Source organism: Lonchura striata, chromosome 16 (assembly GCF_046129695.1).
Source record: "Lonchura striata isolate bLonStr1 chromosome 16, bLonStr1.mat, whole genome shotgun sequence".
Classification (NCBI taxonomy): domain Eukaryota; kingdom Metazoa; phylum Chordata; class Aves; order Passeriformes; family Estrildidae; genus Lonchura; species Lonchura striata.
This window is the reverse complement of record NC_134618.1, coordinates 3,125,737-3,151,317: the sequence shown is the minus strand read 5'-3', so window position 1 is coordinate 3,151,317 and position 25,581 is coordinate 3,125,737. Positions and strand designations below refer to the sequence as shown.

General features: G+C 63.9%; 4 protein-coding genes across 8 annotated transcripts in view; 3 read left to right on the top strand and 1 right to left on the bottom strand.

Annotated features, from left to right (window-relative positions):
* The window catches only part of LOC110470222 (mitochondrial Rho GTPase 2), a 45,233-nt gene extending 34,722 nt beyond the window's left edge, over positions 1-10,511 (top strand). For 3 of the 4 annotated variants that reach the window (XM_077786790.1, XM_021529680.3, XM_021529682.3), the window contains 15 exons: positions 111-164; positions 521-573; positions 1,242-1,350; positions 1,766-1,867; positions 2,452-2,550; positions 2,961-3,069; positions 3,335-3,455; positions 4,416-4,500; positions 5,548-5,693; positions 5,774-5,874; positions 5,946-6,076; positions 6,495-6,575; positions 6,750-6,872; positions 7,032-7,234; positions 8,795-10,511. In XM_077786790.1, the coding sequence (XP_077642916.1) occupies positions 111-164; positions 521-573; positions 1,242-1,350; positions 1,766-1,867; positions 2,452-2,550; positions 2,961-3,069; positions 3,335-3,455; positions 4,416-4,500; positions 5,548-5,693; positions 5,774-5,874; positions 5,946-6,076; positions 6,495-6,575; positions 6,750-6,872; positions 7,032-7,234; positions 8,795-8,912 (1,635 nt within the window). In that variant the 3' untranslated portion in view covers positions 8,913-10,511. Of the gene's footprint in view, positions 1-110; positions 165-520; positions 574-1,241; positions 1,351-1,765; positions 1,868-2,451; positions 2,551-2,956; positions 3,070-3,334; positions 3,456-4,415; positions 4,501-5,547; positions 5,694-5,773; positions 5,875-5,945; positions 6,077-6,494; positions 6,576-6,749; positions 6,873-7,031; positions 7,235-8,794 lie in introns of those variants that run through there. The other variant, XM_021529684.3, reaches the window with a different exon arrangement.
* A 2,120-nt stretch (positions 10,512-12,631) lies between these two features.
* On the top strand, positions 12,632-17,952 carry RHBDL1 (rhomboid like 1). Its single transcript, XM_021529720.3, has 8 exons — positions 12,632-12,740; positions 14,868-15,026; positions 15,240-15,464; positions 16,031-16,179; positions 16,260-16,372; positions 16,615-16,715; positions 17,412-17,472; positions 17,547-17,952. The coding sequence occupies exons 1-8, from the start codon at positions 12,702-12,704 to the stop codon at positions 17,816-17,818; spliced, it is 1,119 nt and encodes a 372-aa protein (XP_021385395.1). The 5' UTR covers positions 12,632-12,701; the 3' UTR covers positions 17,819-17,952.
* A 1,563-nt stretch (positions 17,953-19,515) lies between these two features.
* STUB1 (STIP1 homology and U-box containing protein 1) lies at positions 19,516-23,410 on the top strand. The gene is made up of 7 exons (XM_021529679.3): positions 19,516-19,767; positions 20,667-20,865; positions 20,967-21,132; positions 21,269-21,359; positions 21,867-21,923; positions 22,040-22,156; positions 22,509-23,410. The coding sequence occupies exons 1-7, from the start codon at positions 19,582-19,584 to the stop codon at positions 22,632-22,634; spliced, it is 942 nt and encodes a 313-aa protein (XP_021385354.1). The 5' UTR covers positions 19,516-19,581; the 3' UTR covers positions 22,635-23,410.
* On the bottom strand, positions 22,997-25,578 carry JMJD8 (jumonji domain containing 8). Of its 2 annotated transcripts, none has more exons than XM_077786789.1 (9): positions 25,457-25,578; positions 25,296-25,379; positions 24,958-25,006; positions 24,762-24,858; positions 24,568-24,636; positions 24,380-24,499; positions 24,113-24,180; positions 23,828-23,934; positions 22,997-23,756 (listed from the first exon to the last, which is right to left on the bottom strand). In XM_077786789.1, exons 1-9 carry the CDS (start codon positions 25,543-25,545, stop codon positions 22,997-22,999), a joined length of 1,443 nt encoding a protein of 480 aa, XP_077642915.1. In that variant the 5' UTR covers positions 25,546-25,578. The 2 variants fall into 2 exon arrangements, with proteins under 2 accessions (XP_077642915.1, XP_021385353.2); XM_021529678.2 differs by having other exon boundaries at positions 23,517-23,756; positions 23,828-23,962.
* Positions 25,579-25,581: the final 3 nt, after the last annotated feature.

Genomic DNA, 25,581 nt, shown 5'->3' with positions numbered 1-25,581 from the left:
CCGCTGTGCTTCCCTGGCAGTCCAGGCAGCCTTCCCTGCTGCCCTGGCCTTCCCTGCTGCCACAAGTGTGGCAGGGACCCCTTCTCCACCCTCTCCTGCTTCTCTTGCAGGCCAACGTGGTCTGCATGGTGTACGATGTCACCAAGGAGGCCACCATTGACAAGGTAACCCATCCCCACCACGGCCCTGTTCCAACAGCAGGGCCAGAGGAGGTTTCCAGGGGTTTCCATGCAGCCCTGTGGTGTGGGTACATACTGATGGCCTCTGGCTCTGTGGGATTTTGGGTCAGAGACTCCTGCAAGCCGAAGCTGAGCCCCACCCAAGGCTGCTCCATCACAGCAGGACAACAGGGTTGTTGCATCCTGGTGCTGGCATCCAGCATCCTTGGGGCTGCTCTGCCTGCTGGTGTGAGGGAATGCTGGGGAGCAGATGGCTGCAGGGCCCTGTTCCTGCCTGCCTGGGAGCTGCCTCTCCCTCCCCAGGCTGTGCTAACAGCCCTTTCCCTCTGCTCACCTTCCAGATTCGCACAAAGTGGATCCCCATGGTGAACGGGGGACTTGAAAAGGGATCCAGGTACTGTGTGGGGTGTGATCTGTGGATGCAGAATTTGGGCATTCTGGGAGCTGTGGGGTGCCCACCATCCTCACCTCCTTCTGAGGGTACTGAGAGCAAACCAGCTTTGTGGTTTGATCCAGGCCAGATTGAATGGGGCTTGAACCATGGTCTAATGGAGATGTCCCTGCCCATGGCAGGGGGTGGGATGAGATGAACTTTAAGGTCCCTCCCATCCAAAACCATTCCAGGACTGTGGTTTGTGTCAGACCACTTAGAGCAGAAGCACACGGGCACTTTGCTCCACCAGAGATCCAGCTGAGGCAGGGGGTCACTGAGCAGGAATCCTTCTCCTCCCTTGATCTCTTCTCAGCCAGGCAGGGAGAGGAGGCTGCCAGGGGGAACTGGAAACACAGAAGCTTTACTCTGTGTGTGGATCTCTTGGGCAGAAGGCTGTTGTGCTGGATTAAAGGCTCCTGAGCATATTGTTGCTGGGTGAAAGCATAAGCAGGATCAGGCAGTCTGTTTCTCCAGATGGATGCTCCCGGCTGTGGGAGGCAGAAAAGCTGCTCTGGACCTTGCAGAGGAGAGTTGGGGCTTCCCTAACCTGCCCATGGGAGCAGCAATGGCTGGGACAGTGCTGGGACCAGGAGAGGGGTGGCCTCACTTGTGCTCTGTGTGTTTCCTAGAATCCCCATTATTTTAGTGGGAAACAAGTCTGACCTGCAGGTGGGCAGCTCCATGGAGGTCATCCTGCCCATCATGAACCAGTTCTCGGAGATTGAGACCTGTGTGGAGGTGAGGAGCTGGGGGGTGTGCAGATCCTCCCTGAGGGGTTGCAATGCTGCTTTGGTGGCAGTCAGGGAGCCTCTGTGCTCCTGGAGAGCTGCCCTGGTGGTGTTGCTCTACACAAGTCCAGGGGTTGAGAGCCTGCCCTTTGGGCTTTCTGTCCTTTACCCCTTGCCAAGGAGCAGCTTTCAGTGTCTGCCCTCTGTGGCTCTCTAGTTGGAGTTCCACACAGCCCTGCTGGTTCTGGGGCTGTGGAATGGGCACAGCAAAGCAGGAGCAAAACCCAGGAGATTGTCCCTTTGGATTTTTCCTCACAGTGGACAAATGTTGCTCTGGGCTTTGAGGCACAGCTAGTCTGGCTGGGGGAGATTGTGTCATTCTACTCCAGCCCTTTTCGTCAGGGCTGTCTCTTCTGAATCCCCAGTGCTCTGCCAAGAACCTCAAGAACATCTCTGAGCTCTTCTACTACGCCCAGAAAGCTGTGCTGCACCCCACTGCCCCGCTCTACGACCCGGAGGAGAAGCAGGTGGGCTCCTGGAGGAGTCTCCTTCCCGTCACACTACTCTGGGCTGGAGGTTTTGGAATGCAAGTGGAGGGTTTGGGCTGGCACAGACAGGCCAAGGGAGCAGTGCCCATCTCCTGTGCTCAGTACAGCCAGCTGGGCAGACAGACACCTGCAAGGACTTGGGTGTGTTGGGGCAGAAGCCCTCATGCTCCAGGCTGTGTCTTGGTTGTGGAGGGAAGGGTCTGGAAGAAAAATTCCCCGTGGTTTGTCCTCTCTGACTTTAGATGGGATATTAGGAAAAATTTCTTCATGGTAAGGGTGGTCAGGCACTGACACAGGTGGAGGGGGGTCAGCATTCCTGGAAGGGTTTAAAAGTTCTGTGCATGTGGCACTTGGGGACATGGGCTAGTGGTGGCCTTGGCAGTGCTGGGGGACTGTTCTTGGAGGGGTTTTCCAACCTTGATGAGTCCATGACTCCCACCTCCACGGAGGCTGTGGTCCTGGCCTAGAGGTGCAGGAAGGGAGCCCTCTGTGTGTGGGGCTGCAGGAGGCAGGGCCAGGCTGTGGCTGGTGCCTGTCATTGTCACCGTGGTTGGTCCTTGCAGCTCAAACCCGCCTGTGCTCGAGCACTGACCCGGATCTTCAACCTCTCGGACCAGGACAACAACCAGATCCTCAGTGATGATGAGCTCAACTACTTCCAGGTAGGGTGGCTGCAGAGCTGAGGAGTTCCCAGTGCCTGGGATTCCCTTTCCAGCAGGGAATCTGCCCCTCCTAGCACAGCTGTCCCATTCCTCTGTGGTGTTTCTGTGGCACAGCTGAAGCACTGCAGGGTGTATCTCTGAGCACGTGGGGTTCCATCTTCCTAAACTTGGGCTGATTTGCTCTGCTATGGGAAGGTCAGGAAGCTCTGGAGGTTCTGAGAGTCCTGAATTACTGGGATATTGAAGAACAGGGGTTTGGTCAAGCAAGGCCTGAGGCAGAAATCCATGAGCTGGGTGGATTTTCCCTCGGTGGAACCCCATTCCTTGCCAGGGGAAAGGGAACCTGGTGAGACAGCATTGTGCTCTCTGGGTGCTTTGCTGACAATGGCCTTCATTCTCTTGGGAGGCAGAAGTCTTGTTTTGGAAACCCCCTGGCTCCCCAGGCCCTGGAGGATGTGAAGATGGTTGTGTGGAAGAACACGACAGACGGGGTGCAGGACAATGGCCTCACCTTGAACGGTAACAGCCCGAGGGCTCCCTGCTCCTTCCCAGGGGATAGGGGGACCCACCTCCTCCAGCACATCCCTGGGGGCCCTGTCCTTGTCCTGAGCCTCCTGGCTCTCATTCCAGGCCTAATTAATCCCTCTTGTTAAAACAAGCCTGCTGTGGCTGCTAGGTGTCTCTGTCCCAGCAGTCTGTTTTCTCAGGGAAAGCATGGCTGAGGAGTGCACCCCTGAGCCTGAACTGACTCCACTGTGGCTGAGCCCCCTGATCTCTCCTGCAGGCTTCCTCTTCCTCAACACCCTCTTCATCCAGAGGGGCCGGCACGAGACCACCTGGACCATCCTGCGCCGCTTCGGCTACGACGACGAGCTGGAGCTGACAGATGACTACCTGTACCCACAGTGCGTGTCCAGGGCTGGCAGGGGGTCTCAGCCCGTGGTGCACGGCAGCCCCAGCACCTTGGCTGCATCCTTCTGTACCCCAGGAGCTGCTCTGGGCCCTTAGCTCAGGGTCAGGTTCGCAGTCCTTGCCTTCCCCTGGGGCAGGAGCTGACACGTGGGGTCAGGGGCTGCTGATTTAGGCAGACAGGAAGGTTGGGAATGAAATCCAGACTTGCCTTGACATCAGCAAGGGGTTCTTGGAGGCTGCTGTGTCCCTGGCTGAGCGAAGCAGAGCAGCTCTGTCGGGAGCAGTGAGCTGTCAGCAGGGCTGATTGTGCGGCTGCTGTCTCTTCTCTGCTGCCTGCCACTCTGGAAATGGGGAGCTGGCAGGAATGGAAGGGTTTGGCTTGGGAGCTGCCTCCTCCTCTTCCCAGAGAGCAGGCTGCAGGAGGTGACAGGGACACGCTGGTGGATGGCACCCCGGGGCACTGCTGTGCCCTGCTGAAACCCTGGGCATGAGGCAAAGCGAGGGCACAGCGTCTCCTGGGCTGCTTGGGATGTGCCAAGGAAAGGCCACTGTGCATCCTCAGGGGATCCTCCTTTGTGTGAATGAATAGCCAGGCCTGGAGGCAACAGCTGACCTTGAGCAGGGAGGGAGTGGGGAGCTGTGTCCTCTGGGTGAGATGTGCTCACACACTGCCCTTCGTTCAGGGCTTGAGGAGGTTCATTTGAGTGTCTGAACTGGAGAATAAGGTATGAAAGATAAAAGGGAGGTTTAGGTTGGGTAGTAGGAAAAATTTCTTTGCTGAAAAGGGTGGTCAGGTACTGGCACAGCTGCTCAGGGCAGCTGGAGGGATTTAAAGCCATGTAGATGTGGCACTTGGGGATGTGGGTCAGTGGTAGCCTTGACAGTGTTGGAACAGTTGGACTAAATCAGAGAGGACTTTTCCAACCTAAATAATTCCATGATTTTCCCAACAGGTTCCGTGTGCCCCCGGGCTGCTCCACGGAGCTCAACCACTTGGGATACCAGTTCCTGCAGAGGCTCTTTGAGAAGCACGACAAGGTGGGCAGCAGGGCAGGGGCTGCAGGGGAGGGGATGCTCTGCTGGGGCTGCACACCTGGGCACACCTGCTCCCCTAAGCACCCCTCTGTGCCAGGGAGCCCACAGAGCACCAGGGAAGGGCTTTCCTCTGCCCCAGCATTCCCTCCTTGGAGGCTTTGGGAGCAGGAAGTGGCCACAGCAAGCTGTAGGTAGTCTGATGGCCCATCAGGGACGTGGGGTTGTGGTCACTACTCCTGGCCAAAGGGCAGTTTGGATTTTGAGGGACTGGGTCTGAGTTGGCATCAAGCTGGCATGGCCCTTGTAGTGCCCTGGCTGCAGCAGGCAGGGAATGGGGCAGGGAGGCAGGCAGGGAAGTGGGCACAGCTGCTGGCCAGCAGCCATGGACTGAACACCAGCATCTGCCAGCCTGGTGGAGGCTGCCAGGCTGGAGAGAAAGCAACACATTTGTGCCAAACTCAGACTCTTGGAGCGTGGGAGAAGGGGATGTATTGGATCTGCATGCACCTGCTCGGACTGGCTATTCAGATGTTGATGTGCATCTGGGGTATGGCAGCTCCGTGGCAACGGGGAGTGGCTCAGGAACAGCAGCAGAGGATGGACACACATCCCTGTGTGTCCAGGTCAGCTCTGTAGCCATGGGAAGGGCAGAACTGAGTGGATGCACATCCCTGGGTGCCCAGGTACCAGCAGGTCCCCTTCAGGCACAGCAGCCCGAGTGCTGAGTTGGCCTGTGGAAGGCCAGGCTGGCCTGATGCAGGCTGCTGTGGGACAGCTGCCTCCAGGACTGCCAGGAACGGCATCTCAGGCTGTGGGGTGGGCGTGGACAAGTCCTGCCTGGTTGCAGCTGCAGTCCCACAGCATGTTTGCTGTAGTGCAGTGCTGGCAGTCCCTGAGGCACAGGCTCTGAGCTCGCCCAGCTCCGGCCTCGCTGCGGTCGATCGATCCCTGCCATTGACGGGCACAGCGGGGAGGTGGCCGGTGTGGCAGGGCCCCCTCTGGGCACGGGCTGGCTCCTGCCTCCCCTGGTGACTCGCTGTGTTTTGGCAGGACCAGGATGGAGCCCTGTCGCACACAGAGCTGCAGAACTTCTTCAGCGTGTTCCCCTGCGTGCCCTGGGGCTCCGAGCTCTACAACACGGTATGCACCACTGATAAAGGCCTGCTTTCCCTGCATGGATTCCTCTGCCAGTGGACGTAAGCTCAGTCCCTCTCCCTGGCCCTTGGTCACATCACTCAGCCCTTGCTGACCCTCCTGGCGTGCCCTGTCTCTCCAGGCTCGTGGCTTACCTGGACGTACGGCGCTGCCTGGAGTGCCTGGGCTACTTGGGCTACCCCATCCTCTCGGAGCAGGACTCCCAGACCCAAGCCCTCACAGGTACAGCCATGCCCTCCCCTTCTGTCACAGCTCGGGTCCCTCCTGGCTCTCACCACCCTCTCTCCTGCCAGTGACCCGGGAGAAGAGGATTGACCTGGAGAAAGGACAGACCCAGAGGAACGTCTTCCTGTGCAAGGTGCTGGGAGCGCGGGGCGCAGGCAAGTCCGCCTTCCTGCAGGCCTTCCTCGGCAGGAGCCTGGCGGTGAGTGGCTGCTCCCTGCCTGGCCACGCTCCCAGGGTGGAGCAGGAGCCACAGCTGGGGGTCCTGGAGCGATCTGTCCCATGGTGGCACCTCCCTGCCCCTGGCCAGACCCCCTGTGTGATGCCCTCCCTGCCCGTGCTTCACACCCTCTCCGTGCTGGTGGCTTTGGTGTCCTTATTGTGGCTAAAGCAGTGGGTTTGTTCCCTCTGCTTGTCCCCAGGGGCTGTGCCTTTCCCTGCTCTGGCCACAGTGGTGCTGACTTTCCCTGCCTTGCTAGCAGCAGCCCCACGTCTCACCACAGGCCCTGGCTGCCCTTCAGGGGACTGTTGGTTCAGCAGGGCTCAGGGCAGCGTGGAACAGTTCTCACCCAGCACTGCTCCTGTCCCCACTGCCTGAGACGGTGTTTTCCTTGTGACAGGCCCAGAGGGAGAGCCCGGGACAGCCATCCCTCTACACCATCAACACAGTGCAGGTCAATGGCCAGGAGAAGTACCTCATAGTAAGTCTGGGGGAGCAGGGAATTGTGCCTGGCTCTGAGCAGGGCTGGGCTGTGTCCCTGTATCCTGGCACGGGGGGCTGGGCCGTGGCTGTGCTGGCATGGTCCATGTGCCGGTGTGAGGAGCAGCTGGCCCTGGGACACAGCAGTGCCACAGCCCTGTCCCCTCTGCCCCAGCTGTACGAGGTCAGTGCTGACACCACGTTCTCAAAGCCCTCGGACACAGCCTGCGACGTCGCCTGCTTCATCTACAGCCTGAGCGACCCCAAATCCTTCAGCTACTGTGCCAGCATCTATAAGGTAGGCTGCCAGGGACCCTGAGGGACTTCACTGTGGTCCTGGGCAACCACAGGGGTCCTGTTTGACTTCACCAGGGGCCTGGGGGACATCAGCCTTCGTGGCAGTCGTCTCTGCCAGGGGTTGGTCCTCAGCCCCTGACTGGGGTTTCTCTCTCTGCAGCAGCACTACGTGGACAGCCAGATCCCCTGTGTCTTCGTGGCCTCCAAGACAGACCTGCCAGAAGCCAGCCAGCAGCCAGGGCTCTTGCCAGCTGAGTTCTGCTACAAGCACTGCCTCCCTCCACCCTTCCTCTTCTCCTGCCACAGCCAGGGACCGCCCAGCACCGCTGTCTACACCAAACTGGCCACTGCTGCCACCTTCCCGTTAGTATCCTTCCCATGGGGGGGGCTCTGGTGGGAGCACAGCCTGGGGAGGGGGCTGTATCCCAGCCTTGCCTCTGCCATATTGCTTTTGCTTTGGTTTCTCTGCAGCTTTTGGTGTCATCTAGGGCATGCAGTGACAGGACAAGAGGGGATGGCCTTAAGCTGAAGGATTAGATGGGATATTGGGAAGGAATTGTTCCCTGGCAGGGTGGTGGTGAGGCCCTGGCACAGGGTGCCCAGAGGAGCTGTGGCTGCCCCTGGATCCCTGGCAGTGCCCAAGGCCAGGTTGGAAGGGCTTGGAGCAGCCTGGGACAGTGGAAGGTGTCCCTGGACATTGCAGGGGGTGGAATGAGATGAGATTTAAGGTTCCTTTCCAATCAAACCATTGCAGGGTTCTGTGATTCTGTCACGTGTTTATACAAATAATTGAAACAGAAAAGCCACTTCTTCCTCTAATTGCAGAGGGGGGAGGTTTTCTTCTGCCTGTGTGTATGTCTCTGGCAGATTTAGTAGATAGATCCTGCCACAGGAGTGTTTATTTTTGAAGCCTAAGATAAAAAAATGCTGAAGAGGAGTAGCCAGCTTAGTTTGCCAAGGCCCACGGGCAGTGGGGGGGGGGGAGGTGGCAGCTATTTTCTCCTGATGAGAAGGATCAGACTGAAAAAGAGGTCAGTGAAGCAAGACCTCTGTCACACAGCCTCTCTGGGAGGAGCTGCACCCCAGAGGGGCTGGGAATGGGGTAGGACAGCACCAGGCAGGTCAGAGGAGGTGAGGAGGCTGTGGGATGGGAGGAGGATCCTTGTGGGTGGAATCACTCTGCTCCGGGGCTGGGAAGGACGAGCACAGCTCCAGGGGCTGAGCCCTGGCAGGGAGAGCATGTGGGAGCATTGGAAGGCAGGATGGGATTACTAGTGAGTAGTTTTCCCTCCAGCTTCTTTTCAATAAACAACTTTATTTTTAGAGCTGACGCGTTTTTTTTTTCCTCCCCTCTGCAGTATTAAAATTTAAATATTCTTAATATATCTTAGGGTATGTGGTATAAATAAATAACAGCGTAATGGAGGGCCGGGGATTGGCTGTGCTCCCCGGATGTAGTGGGGAATGAATTATGGATGGAGAGAGAGGAGAGGAGCACGTTAGTGCAGGACAGCACGTGTTTGGGAAGGGAATGTGTACACTGGGGCAGCACCCAGCCCTGTCCCTCGCTGCCCTTTGGTCCCTGTCACCAGTGTCCCCGTGGTGGCATCCCGGCTCTCTGTGCACTGGGAGTTGCAAAGGCAGCTTGACCTAGAAAGGCAGATACCTGTATAATTATTTAGGTGTTGGAGAGCTGTTCCAGGGCAGGGGAGGGGACAGCCACATCCGTCCCACAGCCCTCCCTTGGCTGGATGGTGATGCCGGGTGACGAGAGCTCCGCTTGCAGGGTCGGGGAGTCTCTCAGATTCTCACTGGGCTGTTCCCCCCTGTGCTGGGCTCACCCCTGGCACCCCCAGGCTCCCTGTGTGGGGTGGGAGCAGCGGGACAGCCACGCTCAGCAGCCTCTCCTGTGTTTGCTTGCAGCCACCTGAACGCCGTGGAGCTGGGAGCCGCGTCCTTCTGGCTGCGGCTGGCGCTGGGGGCGGCGGTGACGGCGCTGGTGGGCTTCACCCTGTACCGCCTGCTGGCCAAGAACAAGTGAGAGCCACTCCCCGCTCTGTCCCTGTGACACCAGCTCCCATCCCCAGCGACGCCCAGAGGGGCCCCGCCTCAGGCTGGCCCCTGGTAGGAAATCCTCCCTTGCCCCAGCCTGGATTGCAGGACCAGTGAAGCCAGACTTCTCAGCACCAGCAGGACCCACCCCTGGCACCGGCCAGCCTCACCCTGTGGCCTCCTGGCCCCCGTGGCCACAGGGCAGGCAGCTCTGCCAGGAGAGTTCTGCCTCACCAGCAGCTGGAGGATCACCCTCGTATTCTATTCTGTTCAATTTTTTTAACGCTTGTTTTTAAGCTCAAACATGAGTGTTTCAGTGTCTGTTGGCACATCCCCTCCGCTGAGGGCTGTTCTGGTGCCCTCAATTCTGGAGGGCACAACGCTCCCGGGGCCTCTGGGAGCTCCAGCAGCAGCTGAGCTGTCAGATGAGCTCATGGCTGCAGCTCCCTGGGGCACAGCTCCATCTCCTGCCCCGGTTTCCCTCAGCCAGCGCTGGCAAAGGCAGCCGGGGAGGGAGGGCCAGGCACCGACACCCCCAGCCCCAGTGTGTGGCCAGGCCTGGCCCCTCCTGCTGGGACACGGGGGCAGTGACAGCCAGGGTTTGTCCTCAGCTCCTTTCTCTTGTTCCTACACAGAAATCCTGTGAGGCCTGCAGCGTGCCAGGCTCTGGGTCCATCTGCCCTCCTTTCCTGCCTCCTCCCCACCCCTGGCCACCAGTATTCATGGCCAGCAGTATTTGCAGGCTCTGGGAGCCCTGGTAAGGACTGGAGGGCATTGGATGTCCACTGTGTGCCCAGTCTTTCCCTGGCAGTGCCATCACTGAGCTGGTGCCACACTGTGCCCTAGGTAGGCCCTGTGACCTGCTGTCCCCTCTGTGGGGGCTCTGTCCAGAGTGTGGGGCTCTGGGCATTGCATCTCCTGGCACCACTGGAAGCTCCTTCAGTCCTGTCTCGTGTGCCCTGCCCACACCTGAGCTGGTTTCAGCTGCTGGGGCTGAGCTCAGCACCCACTGGGGCAATGTCCCTGTCTGCAAGTCCCAAAGAGCAAGGCCAGCACCCATCCCTGCATTCCTGTCCCCCCAGGGGAGCCTGGATCGGCCCTGGCACCAGCCTGGCCCTGGCACCAGCCTGGCCCTGGCACCAGCCTGGCCTTCCCCAGCACGCTCAGGGTTGCACTTTCTGGGCAGCTGTGGGGGAGCTCCTAGGTAGCACCCAGAGCTGCTTTTTCTGTGTTTCGTCTATTTAAATGTTTTATCGTGGCCTGGAGCCAGCAAGGGGATGGAGAAATCACAGGGTAGCACTGGCATCTCCCAGGGACACCCCCAGGGTGGTGTCCCCATCCTGCTGTCCCCAGCTGGGTGTCCCTGCCTGTGCTGGAGCTGCTCTGCCCGTCGGGCACACACTCACTGCTGGCCCCTGGTCCCTGGCACTGCCAGGGCCATGTCCCTCGTGTTCAGTGTCCTTCTCTGTGCCCCCGTGCGTGGCTCTGCCAGCCAGGCCCGTGCCTGGTGTCTCCCTGCTCCACATCTGCTGGGGCTGTAATGTTTTGGGTTTGTTCTCTACGGCAAAATAAATTTTTACACACCTTGCGCTTGCACACCGTGTCCTGTGTCACCTGGGGAGCAGGACCCTGCCTGGGCTGCCCTGCTGGGGGCAGTTTCTGCCATTTAGGGCCTGGTGTGGTGGGATGAGGCTTGGGGCTGGCCAGGACTCCTTGGTGCTTGGGGACACAGATCCTTCTACAAGTGCCAGCCAGGGTGGAGAGACAGGGAAGGAGGCGATGGATCCATGCCGTGGTTCTCTGCCCGGGATCCATGGGAAGCAGGAGCTCTGGCTGCCCTGGGAGCTGTGGATCTCTGTGCCTGTCTCCGTGTGGGGTTTGGGGCTCCCCACTTCCCTGCAGACACTTTCTCCCTGCACCTGCAGCTCCCAGGGTTGTTCCACCTTCCCTCCCTGCTCCTGTTTTGCCATGGCAGCTTTTCCCTCAGCTATTTCTGTCTCTGCAGCCTCAGCCACGGGCTCTGGGCACAGGCAATGTGGGCGCAGCCAGAGAAAAGGATTTTCCAGAGCCTCTGCACTGGCACTGGATGGGGTCGGACCGCTCCCACATGAGGGGGGATGGCTGTGGGCTGGGGGGTGGGAGAGGGGACCCTTCCCACACGGGCAGCCAGGGGACAGGGCTGGGGGACACAGCCGTGCTGCCGTGCCAGCAGAGGAGGCGATCCCGAGGGGGACGGGTCGCGCGCTGCTCCCTGGTGACTCCAAACCAGGCTGGATCCCACGGGAGCTGCGGGCCCACGCGCCCTGCTGGGTGTGAATAGCTCTGGTGTGCGGGGCACGGGCGCTGCGCTGGCACAGACACAGCTGAGGGACAGGGCACACGCCTGGCAGCCGGGGGCCCACGGCCACAGCCCCTCCCCAGGGAAAAGCCTGCAGGGCTGGGGAGCCCAGAGCTCCCTGGGCACCTCGCTGGGGCTGAGCCGCGGCTCTGGGAAGTGAGGACAGGACCAGGGATGGGTCCTGGGGACACCCCTGCCCTGCCTGGGGAGCCAGGGGAGCCCGGCCTGGGTGACACTGGGCATGTCCCGTAGAGGTGCCAGTTGCAGGGGCGCAGTGCCAGGCTGTCCCATGAGCACGGTGCTGGGCAGGGGACAGCAGGGCAGGCTCTGTGGCCCCTGTGCCTGTGGGATGTACCCGGACTGTGCTGGCCTGTGGGTGCCGTCTCAGGATGAGGGGATGTTTGCAGTCGCCTCTGCCAGATTCAGCAGGTACCTGGTGCTGGCATGCTGGTGGCCATTCTGGGATGCTGCTGGCCATTCGGGGCTGCTGGTACTGTACCAGGATATGGATTCCTCTAGCAGGGTGCAGCTGCAAAACCATGTACCAGGATGTGGACGCAGGAATACATGTACCTGTACTGGGATGCAGTACTGGAAATGCAATACAAGTCCCCATTCCAAGATGCAGACCCTGTCCCGGGACACGGAGATCACAGAGGACCCAGGTCCCATACCAGGGTGTGAGTATCAGTGCTGGGACACGGGGAGCGGGATGCAGGAATCCACACAGCTGTTCTGGGAGGCAGGAACTGGGCCAGGATGTGGGTACCAGTACTGGGATGTGAGTGCCAGTGCTGGGATGTAGATACCACACTGGGATGCAGGTGTCATGCCAGGATGCAGTTATCAATTTGGGATGTGGGTATCGGTACTGGCATGTGGGTACTGGTACCAGGATGCAGGTGCCCATACCGGGATGTGGGTACCTGTACCGGGATGCAGGTTCCCGTACCGGGATGTGGGTACCTGTACCGGGATGCAGGTTCCCGTACTGGGATGCAGGTTCCTGTACCGGGATGTGGGTACCTGTACCGGGATGTCCGCAGCCGTACCGGGATGCCGGCACCATCCCGCGCTGCGAGCGCCGGGTGTGGGCTCTCCGCCCGTGCCGTGGGCCGTGTCCCGGCGCTGCCGGCGGGGCGGGTCCCGGTTCCCGGGCGGCGGCGGCGGCGGGGGGTGCGGGAGGGGGGGGCGCTGCGCCGCGCGCTGCGGCGGGGGCGGCTCCGCTCGGCTCCGCTCCCGCCCCCGCCGCCGCCGTCGCCCCGCTGCCATCGGCGGCTCCCGGCGCCGCCGCTCGCCGCTCGCTCCCGGGCCCGCCGCAACGCGGGGCTGGCGGGGAGAGCCGCCCCCGCCGCCGCCCCCGCCGCCCGCGCCGCTCCCCTGCCCGGCTCGCCGGCCCCGGGCGCGGGGGAGCGGCGGAGCCCTCAGCCCGCCGGGTGCATGGACAGGAGCTCCCTGCTGCAGCTCATCCAGGAGCAGGTGAGGCCGCCCGGGGGGCACCGGGCACCGGGCTGCGCTCGGGGGGGGCCCCGGCGGACACCGGCCATCGCTACCGGGGCGGGGATGCTCGCGGCACCGGGCACGGCTGGCGCGCCGCGGGCAGCGCTGCCCGCTCAGAGCGGCCACCGCGGCCGTGCCAGCCCCGCCAGCGCCCCTCGGCGCCCCTCATCACCGCCCTGCGGGATCCCCCGCCTTGTGCCGCTGCGAACGCGCGACTCGTCTCACTTGTGGCCTCTCCCTCCGCCAGCGCCGCTCGGATCCTGCCCGGTGCGCCCTCAAGGACGAGGGGTGCCGGGCACGGAGCCCCGGCGCCGCCGGCGGGGTTTGGGTGCCGGATGGAGCCCCGGGGGTGCCGTGGGCTCGGTCCCGCCGGCGGGGCGGGGGTCTGCACCCACCCCCGTGACCTGATTGCGGGATGAGGCCGTGGAGCATCAGCGCTGCGCGGCGTGGGGCTCTGCTCGCGGCACCTCGGGGCCTCCAGGGGTTTCCACCCGCGGTCCCCCGGCCCCCAGCAGCCCCCCTTGAGCTCCAGCGCCTCGTCCCTCCATCCCCGCCCTGCCCTGGCCCAGCTGGCAGCTCTCCCCTGGGCATGGGGAAGGAATTTCCTGGGGGTCAGGAAAATGAACTGATCCCCCACTCGCCCCCCGCTGTTTCCGTGACCTTGGCTGAGTCCCCCAGCCCGGGAGCCGCGGTGCTGTCCCCCATGTCACCCCACCCTCGGGCACGGGGACTCCGTGTGAACCCGAGCTCGTCGGGAATGAGCAGCATCTTCCCCGGGAATGAGCAGCGCTGGGAGGGCTGGGGGCTGGGGATTGGGCTCTCCCGGGGGGTCGTAGGGTGCCAGTGAGGTTGGGGTGGGGGAACATGCACCCCAAAAGCAGAAAGGGGTTCCCTGGGTGCTGACAGGGCTCTTGGCGCTCTTGGGGCCGGTGGCTCAGTATGTGCCAGCGTGGGGACAGCGTGTGCCAGGTCCCGGAGTGACACACACACACGTGGAGCCTGTGGGGTGACTGATGGGTGCGGGGCAGGGGGACGGGTGACACCAGGGTGCTCCCGCCCCCCATGGCTGGGGCTGCTCCCATGGGCTGGTGGCTGCTGAGAGGTTGTAGGTGCTGCCTGCACCCCCCATCCCACCCTGCACCCCTCATCCCACCCTGCACCCCTCATCCCTCCCTGCACCCCCCATCCCTCCCAGCACTCCTCATCCCTCCCTGCACCCCTCATCCCACCCTGCACCCCCCATCCCACCCTACATCCCCCATCCCTCCCCGCACCCCTCATCCCTCCCCGCACCCCTCATCCCTCCCTGCACCCCTCTCCGGGCAGCCAAACCCCCTTGGGAAAGGGGCTGTGGCTGTTTCCTGCCGGGGGAGCAGGGGGGGACAGGGTGCCCACCCGGCGGGGACAGGATCCCATGTCCCAAGCACTCCTTTTCCTGCCCATCCCACGAGGGTGAGGCTCCTCTCCCGCACTCCTCTTCCCGCAGAAGCAAAGAGCGAGCCCCACAGCACCTCAGGGTGATTGCAGGGCTGTGCTCTGGCCGTGGGTGCCCTCTCCCCATCTCCACTCTCCCGTGCCATCCCGGGCTCTCTGTGCCCATGAGCGGTCCCGTGTCGGGCACCCCGTGGCGCTGGGTGCCCGTGGGGCGCTGTCCCTGCAGGGCTCGGGGTGCCCGGCCCGCTCTGGCCCCCGAGGGTGGCGCGGGTGCCCCGGGCAGGGCGCGGTGGGTGCCAGCGGCCGGCGGCAAGGGCGGCGGGAGGAGGAGGAGGAGGAGGAGGAGGAGGAGGAGGAGGAGGAGGAGGAGGAGGAGGAGGTTGGTGCCAGGGCTGCGCGTGTGTTTAGCTTGGTGGCTTCCTGGCTGGCAGGCTGCTGGCGGCGAGGAATAACTGAGTGGGAGAGTGTTGGCTGCGCCGCGGGGAGCCGGGGACAGCGGCACGGCACGGGGCACGGCCCAGGGCGGCTGCAGGCTGCCGTGCCCCTCGCACAGGCAGGGACGGGTGTCGCGGAGCCAGGCGTGAGGCGCCAGGGGCAGCGGGAGGTGTCCCCAGCCGAGCGGGGAGCCGCAGCCGCGGCGCCGCCGTGACGCTCCGCGCCGTGCCCCCGCAGCTCGACCCCGAAAACACCGGCTTCATCGGCGTGGAGACGTTCGCCAGCCTGGTGCACAGCCATGAGCTGCCCCTGGACCCCGCCAAGCTCGACATGCTGGTGGCCCTGGCACAGGGCAACGACGAGGGGCAGGTCTGCTACCAGGAGCTGGTAGACCTGGTCAGTGCCGGGCGGCCGCGGGGGCGGCGCGGGTGCCAGCCCGGGGCGGGCGCCGGGCACCTCCCCGCGCCCCTGGGGAGGGGGGCGGACACCGGCGGTCCCCAGGGTCTCCCCTGGCGCGGGGTGGCTCGTCCGGGCTGTGGCTGGAGGGGGCGGCGGGCCGGGGGCGGCCCCAGGCCGGTCCCGAGCTGCCCCCGCGGTCTCTCCCCGCAGATGAGCAGCAAGCGCTCCAGCAGCTTCAAGCGCGCCATCGCCAACGGGCAGCGGGCGCTGCCCCGCGACGTCCTGCTGGACGAGACCGGCCTCGGCATCTACAAACGCTTCGTCCGCTACGTGGCCTACGAGATCCTGCCCTGCGAGATGGACCGGCGCTGGTACTTCTACCAGCACCGCACCTGCCCGCCCCCCGTCTTCATGGCAGCCGTCACCCTCACCCAGGTACGGCACGGCGGGAGGGTCCCGGGGACCTCGGCAGGGATCAGACCGGGGCGGGCAGCACGGTTGTGAGCTGCTGTGCACGCAGAGCTGACCTGAAGGGATGTGTGACCCTGCAGGTGACAGCTTTGTGCCCACACCTGGGGCGGTGGGGCTGGGGGGCCCCAGTCGTGATGTTCTGGTGCCCACAGAGGGGCTCAGATAGGGGGTGAAGGTTTGGGTGACCCTCGCTGTGATGTCCTGGTGCGTTTGGTGGTGCTGAGACCCGGGACAGAGGTGGATGGGTGACCCCAGTGGTGATGTTCTTGTGCTCATGGGTGGGACCCATGGAGGGGCTCAGATCCAGGGTAGGAGGAACGGGTGACCCCAGCTGTGATGTCCTGGTGCCCTTGGGGGGCTCACATCTGGGGCGAAGGGAGTGAGGACCCTGTCTGTGACCTCCTTGTGCCCACGCGTGGGACTCAGAGCTGGGGCAGGGGGGATGGGTGACCCCAGCTGTGACATCCTGGTGCCCTTGTGGGGCTCAGATGTGGGGTGAAGGGGGGTGACAGCCACGGGGTTTGTCACAGATCATCGTGTTCCTGTGCTACGGGGCCCGGCTGAACAAGTGGGTGCTGCAGACCTACCACCCCGAGTACATGAAGAGCCCCCTGGTCTATCACCCCGGGCACCGGGCGCGCGCCTGGCGCTTCCTCACCTACATGTTCATGCACGTGGGGTAGGTCCCGCTGGGGGGGGACGCTGGGGACATCCCGGGGGCTCTGCAGGCTGAGCCTGTCCCCTCCTGTGCCCGGGCAGGCTGGAGCAGCTGGGGTTCAACGCCCTCCTGCAGCTGATGATCGGGGTGCCCCTGGAGATGGTGCACGGCATCCTGCGCATCAGCTTCCTCTACCTGGCCGGGGTCCTGGCAGGTGGGTGCTCCCCGGGGGGACTGTCCCCATCCCCCCCGTCCCTGTCACCAGCCCGGGGGGGCACGGGGAGGTCACACCGAGTTTGGTGGGGATGCTGGGCTCTGCTGGCTGCCACCCTGCAGTGCCAGCATCACTCGGCCAGGGGCTGGGGGGCAATGCAGGCTGTAATTAATTAATGTAGACAGTAATTAATGAATGCTGTGGGGGCGAGACCCCGTGCTGAGCCCTGTCTGTGCCCCCAGGCTCCCTCACGGTCTCCATCACGGACATGAGGGCCCCCCTGGTCGGGGGCTCGGGGGGGGTCTACGCCCTCTGCTCTGCTCACCTCGCCAACGTCGTCATGGTCAGCCAGGGGACAAGGGGACACAGAAGGGGGGACAGGGGTGGATGACTCTGTAGGGTGGGCAGCACGGTGGGGGATGCCATGGGGTGACAATGGGGACGGGAGCTGTCTGCAGGTTGGGCATGGTGGTGGGACATTATGGAGGGATGCCATGGGGTGGCTGGCACTGTGGGTGGGCAGCATTGGTGGGGGATGCTGTGGGGTGGCATTAGGGGTGGCACTGTCACAGAGGGACCACCTTGGGAGACATGGGGTGGGTGTGGGTGGGAAGGAGCAGGGACCTGAGGGGGCTCCATGGGGCATTCCAGGGGCTCTGGCAGCAGTCCCCACCTCTGTGCTGGAGCATTGCTTGTGCCAGCCCATCATCCGTCCATCCATCCATCCATCCATCCATCATCCATCCATCCATCCATCCATCATCCATCATCCATCCATCCATCATCCATCCATCCATCCCTTGTCCATCCATCCATCCATCCATCATCCATCATCCATCCATCCATCCATCCATCATCCATCCATCCATCCATCCATCTATCATCCATCCATCCATCCCTTGTCCATCCATCCATCCATCATCCATCATCCATCCATCCATCCCTTGTCCATCCATCCATCCATCCATCCATCCATCCATCCATCCATCCTTCATCCATCCATCCCTCCCTCCCTCCCTCCTCGCTGCCGTTCCCGCAGAACTGGGCCGGGATGCGCTGTCCCTACAAGCTGCTGCGGATGGTGCTGGCGCTGGTGTGCAGTGAGTACCGCCCCCGTCCCTGGCCCCGGCCGCGCGGCCCCGGGCGGGCTCAGCAGCTCCGGCCCGTCCCGCAGTGAGCTCCGAGGTCGGCCGCGCCGTCTGGCTCCGCTTCTCGCCGCCGCTGCCGGCCTCGGGGCCGCAGCCCAGCTTCATGGCGCACCTGGCGGGGGCCATCGTGGGCATCAGCATGGGGCTGACCATCCTGCGCAGCTACGAGGAGAGCCTGCAGGACCAGTGCGGCTGGTGGGTGCTGCTGCTGTCCTACGGCACCTTCCTGCTCTTCGCCGTCTTCTGGAACATCTTCGCCTACGACCTGCTGGGGGCACAGATCCCCCCCCCGCCCTAGCCCGCCCCCTCGCCCCGACCCTGCGGTTCGTTTGTTTGCCGAGCCCGGCGGAGGGGCTGGGGGGTCCCCGCGCGTGACATGGGGACAGGCCACCCCGCCGCCCGTCCCCTCGGTGCTAGCGAGCGCGCCGCCCGCCCCGGTGTCCCCGCCGCCCCCGCTGTGCCCGGCCCCAGGGGAAGCTCCGGCCCCGCCCCGGCGCCGCCGCCCCTCGGGAAGGAGCCGGGCCCGGGGACCCCCGCCGGCTCCCGGACCCCCTTTCCAGGACCTGCACTTGCACACGAAGGACTGGTGCCAAAAGAGGAGCCATTTATTTTTCTATGCCAAAATAAATATAAATAAAAGAAAGAGGAATAATAATAATAATAATAATAAAAAAGAATAAAAAGAAGGATACGGGGAGAGCCCGGCAGGAATCGGCTGAGACCGGCACAATCATTTTGGCAGTGCCCTCGGAGGCACAGCCCCCCTCCCCGCGCCCCGGGCCCGCTTTGCTGACCCCCGGCACGGGGGCCTGGCTCGGGATGGGGGCGCGGGGGGTCCCCGCTCTAACCCCCCCCAGACCTTTTTGAAGTATAAATAAATATTTTGCACACTGCGGGGGCTCGTGTCTCTGTCGGGGGCGGGGGTTTGGGGGTGCCCCCATCCCCGATGGGCGGCGGGGCGGGGGCTCAGCCGGGCTCGGGAATTACTGGAGCAGAAAACTCCGGGATCAGTGGAGCGGCGCCGGGCCGGGCCCCGCGGGGCTGGGGCGCGGGGGTGAGGGGGGGTCTGCAGACCACCCCGCTCCCTGCACCCCCCGCTGCAGCGCACACAGCGCTGGCTGCAGGCGCCGGACCCGCCCCACTCACACCCCCAAACCCCCAACCCCCTACTCACACCCACCCCCCATCAGCTCCGTGCCGCCTCCCCCATCCCCCTTTTCATTCACCCCCATCCCCTCCAGCCAGGCCCCTCATCCATCCTGCACTACTCTGTACGCCCCCCTCCCATCAAACCCCATAAACCCATAAACACCATCAACCCCATCAAACCCCATCAAACCCCACAGACCCCACAAACCCCATAAACCCCACAATCCCTATCAAACCCCACAAACCCCATAAACCCATAAACACCATCAACCCCATCAAACCCCATAAACCCCACAAACCCTATCAAACCCCATCAAACCCCATAAACCCCACAAACCGCATAAACCCCATCAAACCCCATCAAACCCCGTAAACCCCACAAACCCCATCAAATCCCATCAAACCCCATCAAACCCCATAAACCCCACAAACCCCATCAAATCCCATCAAACCCCATCAAACCCCATAAACCCCACAAACCCCATCAAACCCCTCAAACCCCACAAACCCCATTAAAGTCCATAAACCCACAAACCACACCCCAATGCCCTCCATCCACCATCCCCTATTCAATCCCATAATCCACACCCAGGCCACGCCCACCCGGCACTGACCACGCCCCCGCCAATCTGTCTTTAGCCCCGCCCACCGCGGGCGCCCCGCCCAATCCGCCGGGCTGGCCACGCCCCTCATATGCATATCCCCGCCCCTTGCCGTTAGCCCCGCCCACCGGGCACCGTCCCGTCCTGCCGAGGCCCCGCCCCGCCCCGCCCCGGAAGCGGCGCTGTCGCAGTGCGCGGCGGAGCCGGAGCCGCCGGGGCTGCCGGGGCTGCCGAGGCCGCCGAGCCAGCGGAGCCGCCGGGGCCGCCGAGCCAGCGGAGCCGCGGCCCCAGCGCCGGCCCGGGCCGCGCCATGAAGGGCAAGGAGGAGCGCGAGGGCGGCGCGGCGGGGCCCGGCGCGGCGGGGCCGGGCGCGGGGGGCGCGGGTGGCGGCAGCCCCGAGAAGAGCCACAGCGCGCAGGAGCACAAGGAGCAGGGGAACCGGCTCTTCGGCGGCCGCAAGTACCCCGAGGCCGCCGCCTGCTACGGCCGCGCCATCGTGAGTCCCGGCGGCGCCCCCGGCCCCAGCGGGACCGGCCCCGCCACGGGAGCTCCGGGGAGGGGACGCCCCGGCCTGGGTACCCCGGGACGGGACACACCAACCTCCCCCCTGGCCTCGATGGCCCCGGGCTGGAACCTCCCCCCTGGCCTGGACACCCGCCCGGAGCTGGCCTGGCCAGCGCTGGGTGGGGTCCCCAGGGATGGGACAGCCCCCACACACCGGGCCGTGACTCCCGCAAGATGGGACATCCATCCTGCCTCCCCCCTGCCTGGACATCTCCCGGGCCCTGGCCTGGGCATCACCAGGATGGAACCTCCTCGGGCTGGGCGCTGTTCTTCCTCAGGGCCTGGCCAAGACACCCCTGACATGGGACCTTTTAATCTGGACACTGTTCCCTCCCTGAGCCTGGCTCCTCCTGGGGAGGGCTGGACACAGCTCTGGGCCTGCTTCCCCCCATTCCTGGGCCTGGACTACCACCCCTAGGCCTGGCCTAGGCACCCCCCGACCCTGGCCCGCTCTCTGGACTTGGACACCCCCAGCCCATCCTCTCCCCACCCCACTCCAAGCTGGCCTGCCCTGCACCCCCTGAGCCTGTTTCCCCAAGCCCCGCACTGTCCCTGGGCTGTGCTGGGTAGGGCAGACCCAGCCTGGGACAGTCGAGGTGTCTGGGGGACAGTCCCCTGTGGGGGCTGGGCCATGGGCTGCCCTATGGGGACCGGCCCCAGCCCGTCCCCAATCCATGCCAGCACCTCCCCACGGGGTGCACACCCTGGCTGGCACTGCTGGCTCTCCCTGCCCAGGGTGACGGCGCCGTGCCGCTGGCTCACCGAGTCACCGGGCTGTCACCAGCACGTCCCGGCCCTGCCGCCGGCACCGACATGGGCCTGTCCCTGCAGAACCGGAACCCCTTGGTGGCCGTGTACTACACCAACCGGGCCCTGTGCTACCTGAAGATGCAGCAGCACGACAAGGCGCTGGCCGACTGCAAGCGGGCGCTGGAGCTGGACGGGCAGTCCGTGAAGGCTCACTTCTTCCTGGGCCAGTGCCAGATGGAGATGGAAAACTACGACGAGGCCATCGCCAACCTGCAGAGAGGTGAGCGGGCACGCTGCCACTGTCCCCTGCTCCTGTCGGCTGGGAAAGGGCCAGGGAGGGCGACAGGGACGCTGGCGCTGGGGTGCCCTTTCTCTCCTCAGCCTACAACCTCGCCAAGGAGCAGCGGCTGAATTTCGGGGATGACATCCCCAGTGCGCTGCGCATCGCCAAGAAGAAGCGCTGGAACAGCATTGAGGAGAAGCGCATCAACCAGGAGAACGAGCTGCACTCCCACCTCACCAAGCTGATCGTGGCCGAGAAGGAGAGGTAACGGGGCACCTGGAGAAGCTTTTTGAGTGCCACCAGGCTGTCACTGCTCTGTGTGAGGTGTCTCTGCAGAGCCCTGCAGCAGGGAAGGGAGTGCCAGTGTTCCCCATCCTCCTGATGTCCCACTCTGTCCTAGGGAGCTGGCGGAGTGCCGAAAGACTCAGCAGGAGGAAAACACAGACGAGAGCCGGAGCCGTGTTCAGCTGGCCAGCATCGAGGCCAAACACGTGAGTGGGGGGCTGGGGGCTTCCCCGTCCCCATCCTCGTCCCCATCCTTGTCCTCAGGCTCTGCTGCACCCAGGGAAGCGGCAGGGCTGCAGCTGTGCAGGTGAAAGCTGGGAGACCTTGGGACCGTAGCCTTCATTCTGTAGCTCGAGCCACCACTGCAGGCCTGTTGTGTCCCCCCATGATGGCTTCCCCTGCTCTGCCACCTCTTGTCCCAGCCTGGCAGCGGTGACACCTGCTGTGCCTGTTGTTCCCTGAGGAAACACAAGTGGCTCTCAGCCACATGTGGGTCTGGGTGCTGGGGACTAATCCCAGATAAAAATAGGCCCACAAAGGAAGGTTATTTGTAAGCTGGATTGCTCCTGCCAGCTTCAGCCAGGAGCTGCACAGGCAGAGGGGGCACCAAGGACCGGCCACAGCACCCATGATGGGAGGCTTTGGGGCTCTCCCTGGGGTCCTGTAGCCCCTGCACACCAGGGACCCCTTGTCCTCAAGAGCTTCTCTTTCAGGACAAATACCTGGCAGACATGGACGAGCTCTTCTCCCAAGTGGACGAGAAGAGGAAGGTGAGTGTGGCCCAGCCTGTGCTCCTGTAAACCTTCTGTGTACCCTGCTCCCCGCTCTGAGCCAGCACCACCTCCCAGCCCCCTTTCCTGACCCAGCTGTGCCTCTCTCGAGACAGAAGCGGGACATCCCTGACTACCTGTGTGGGAAGATCAGTTTTGAGCTGATGAGAGAGCCCTGCATCACGCCCAGCGGGATCACCTACGACAGGAAGGACATTGAGGAGCATCTCCAGGTACTGCAGGGGGCTTTCCCAGGACCTTGCCTGGGTGGGAAGGCATATTTTTGCTGAACTCGGGGCTCCACAGGCTCCTTGGGTTTGGTCCCAGTTACCTGCCCGGGCAGCTCCCTGTGGAGCAGGTGCTGCCAGGCCCTGCCCAAAGCGGAGGCGGCTCTTGGCGGGGGTCTCACACCTTGACCTGCCCTCATCCTGCTGGGAGGCACCTCTGAGGGGCTCTCCCTCTTCCTGCGGGCAGGTGCCCGGGTGCCAGGGCAGATGCCACGCGGCGCTGGCCTCACGCCGCCTGCGCCTCGGGGCTGAGCGCGGGCACGTGGAGTAACCGGTTTCCCCGCGCTCCTCCCCGCAGCGCGTGGGGCATTTCGACCCGGTGACGCGGAGTCCCCTGACCCAGGACCAGCTGATCCCCAACCTCGCCATGAAGGAGGTGATAGACGCGTTTATCTCGGAGAACGGCTGGGTGGAGGATTACTGAGGGGCCGGGGCGGCACCCTGGCACGGCTGGCTCTCCGGGCTGGCACCCTGCCTTACTCGCTCTCCGGCTGTTCCCCCTCTGCCCCGGCTGCCCCGGCCCGGCGCTGGGCGAGGGCACGTCACCACGTCCCCTTCCCGAGGAGCCGCGGCGGCTGGGCGGGCACCACGGCTCCCTGGCTGCCCTCTCCGGCTCCAGGACCTGCCCGGGGGTTGGAATGCTGGCTCCTCGGCAGTGGCCTCGCCATCGTGTCTGTCACCCCCCCAGCCAGGGCAGCAACAGTCCCCAAAGAGCACGTCCCGCTCCAGGGATTGCCACAGGGGGCTTGCCGGGAGGAGCACCTGGAGCCCCATCCTTCCCTGTGTTTAGAGTTGTTTCCTCCTCCTCCTTCCACCTCCTGCCTGGCCAGGGTTGGGTCCTCTTCCCAGTAAACAGCCACTTACTGGGATGCTGATGCACCCTCTGGCTTTTCCTGGTAAACAACTGCCCCAGGGCTGGAAGGGGGCTGCTTCCCCCCTCCCCTTCCCCACTGGGACTGTGGTTCCCCAAGAAAAACCACCTGGGTTAAAGTTCTTCTTCCTTTTAATGAAATCCCTTAAAAACCCCACAAAAAATAACCACCAGATTTGCATCCAATTGAGATTCCAGCATTGTGGTCTGCTGACGGCCTGCCTGGCTTTTGAGCACCCTCTGGAAGTTTGCCAATGTCCATTAAAAGAATATATATATATATATAAAAAGAATAAAGAAAAAAAATCAGCAATAAACGTGGAAAAGGACCTGGAGTGGTTCACGGCAGCCATTTCTGGGGATATCCAGGCTGGGAATCGGTGCCATTCCATGGAGACCAGGTTTGCTCCAGGGACGTAGCAACACAGAGCGTGCTTCAGTAGAACAGCTTTAATCCAAGGGTAAAGACCAGTAAACACCAGAACTTTCCCAGGCAGTTGGTCCCAACAGCAGTGGCCTTTCCCTGAGGGTGGCAGGAGCTGGAGCTCCTGGCCTAGCTGGGATGGTGGCGCCACGTCCTTGTCCCTGCCAGCCCTAGCCCAGGAAGGTGGAGATGAAGACGCTGGTGTCCAGGTTGAGCGTGGCGTGCCACCAGCGGTCAGGGAAGTACAGGACCTGCAGGGAACACCAGTGGGTCCCACAGCTCTGGCCGGGACTCCTGGGGTGCCCTGCAGCCCTGGCCTCACCTCCCCGGGGCGCAGGGTGCACTCCAGCGGGCGCTGGGCGGGCGGCAGCGTGGGGTAGATGTGCTGGAGCCAGGCCAGCGTCGTCTCGTTGGGGTGGAAGTGCGGGGCTTGGTCCGGCGGGTACAGAAACCAGCGCTGGAAAACACCGGGGGCACATCCCCTCCCACATCCCCTCCCGCCCCCCGGGGCTCAGCCCCAGGGGGGCTTCCCCGTGCCCAGGGACACCTGTCAGGGGCTTGTTGCTCTGCCTCTCCCCAAATCCTTCCCCTAGGGCTGAGTTCTCACCTTCCTGCCGAAAATCACCTCGGAGAAACCAGGGCCGTGCCAGTGGAAGGGAACGCCAGAGCCGGAGCCTGGCAGGAGCAGGGATTGGTGCTGGGGAGAGCCCCCAGCGCTGGCCCAATCCCATCCTGATCCCATTGATCCCTCCCGATCCCATCCTAAACCTATCCCGATCCCATCGATCCCATACCAATCCCATCGATCCCATTCCAATCCCATTGATCCCATCCCGATCCCGTCGATCCCATCCCGATCCCATCGCACACCCACCTGCGATCCCAAAGCTGTAGGCGGGGCTGGTGCCCGGGATGCGGAAGGGAGGGGGCACATAGTGCTGGAAGAGGGGGCCCCACTCGGTGAAGTTGTTGTCCCCGAAGAAGTAGAGGGTGTCTGGGGGGACACGGGAGCTGAGCCCGGTGAGGGGAGGGGGCTGCGGGGGTCGGGACGGCGCTACCCACCACTGCCCAGGCGGGCCGGGTCCTGCGGCTCCAGCAGGTGCTGCACGTACTCCTGGAACGGCACATCCACTGCGGGAACGGAGGGATGAGCGGGGAACGGAGGGATGAGCGGGGGAACGGAGGGATGAGCGGGGGAACGGAGGGATGAGCGGGGGCAGCGGCAGCCCCGCAGCCGGGCACGGCCCCGCGCTCACCTTTGCGGTACGAGTAGGTGTTGGCCGTGCTGAGCCGCACCGGGAAGGGCCCGAAGGCGGCCAGCAGCTTCTCCCGGGTGCAGAGGGCTCGGAAGGCCTGGGGGATAGAGCGCAGGGAGCCGGGATGCTGCCGCCGCTCCCGGGGCACCGGGAGGTGCGTCCCACCCGGCATCCTCTGCCCCGTCCCGGTACTCACCGAATTGTCCGTGACCCCACCGAGGATCAGTGGCCGGGAGAAGGCGAACCTGGGGGCGGCATCCAGCGGGGTCCCGCACGGGCGGAGCACGGGGACCGGCACTGACCCATCCCGGGACACCGAGACCGGCCCCGACCCACCCCGGGGCATCGGCACTGGCTCCAAACCACCCCCGGGGCACCGGCATCCGTCCCGACTACCTTCCCCCCGGTTCTCCCCCGGGACTCCCGGGTCTGTCCCACCGGTTCCCCCCGCCCCTCCCCGTTAGCCCGCCCGGTGCACCGGAGCTGTTCCCCCTCAGTTCGGCGGGCGCCGGGACCGTGCCGGGTGCCCCGTACCGCTGCAGGAAGAGGGGGTAGGTGAGGGAGGCATCCGCTCGCTCCACGGTGCAGCGTGGCTCCTCCGGCACCGTGCCCGCCAGCCTGCAACGGGAGACTCCGCTCGGTACCGGCACCAGGACCGGCACGGGGACCGGTCCCGGGGCAGCCCCTGCCCTCACCAGCCGCCGCCCGGAGGGTCGGTGCAGGCGCCGGGCCGGACCCAGCCCAGCGGCAGCAGCAGCAGCGGCAGCAGCCGCGCCGCCGCCATGGGGGCCGGCACGAAGACAGCGGGAACTACAACTCC

What these genes read in the sequence shown, in the direction of transcription:
- JMJD8 (XM_077786789.1), bottom strand. Translation starts at nt 25,545, where the DNA reads ATGGCGGCGGCGCGGCTGCTGCCGCTGCTGCTGCTGCCGCTGGGCTGG. An exon ending in GACCCTCCGGGCGGCGGCTG is followed by an intron (nt 25,380 to 25,456) that starts GTGAGGGCAGGG and finishes CTCCCGTTGCAG; the next exon opens with GCTGGCGGGCACGGTGCCGG. An exon ending in GCACCCTGCGCCCCGGGGAG is followed by an intron (nt 23,757 to 23,827) that starts GTGAGGCCAGGG and finishes TGTTCCCTGCAG; the next exon opens with GTCCTGTACTTCCCTGACCG.
- RHBDL1 (XM_021529720.3), top strand. Translation starts at nt 12,702, where the DNA reads ATGGACAGGAGCTCCCTGCTGCAGCTCATCCAGGAGCAG. An exon ending in TACATGTTCATGCACGTGGG is followed by an intron (nt 16,180 to 16,259) that starts GTAGGTCCCGCT and finishes GTGCCCGGGCAG; the next exon opens with GCTGGAGCAGCTGGGGTTCA. An exon ending in ACCTCGCCAACGTCGTCATG is followed by an intron (nt 16,716 to 17,411) that starts GTCAGCCAGGGG and finishes CCGTTCCCGCAG; the next exon opens with AACTGGGCCGGGATGCGCTG.
- STUB1 (XM_021529679.3), top strand. Translation starts at nt 19,582, where the DNA reads ATGAAGGGCAAGGAGGAGCGCGAGGGCGGCGCGGCGGGGCCCGGCGCG. An exon ending in CCTGCTACGGCCGCGCCATC is followed by an intron (nt 19,768 to 20,666) that starts GTGAGTCCCGGC and finishes CTGTCCCTGCAG; the next exon opens with AACCGGAACCCCTTGGTGGC. An exon ending in CCAGCATCGAGGCCAAACAC is followed by an intron (nt 21,360 to 21,866) that starts GTGAGTGGGGGG and finishes CTTCTCTTTCAG; the next exon opens with GACAAATACCTGGCAGACAT.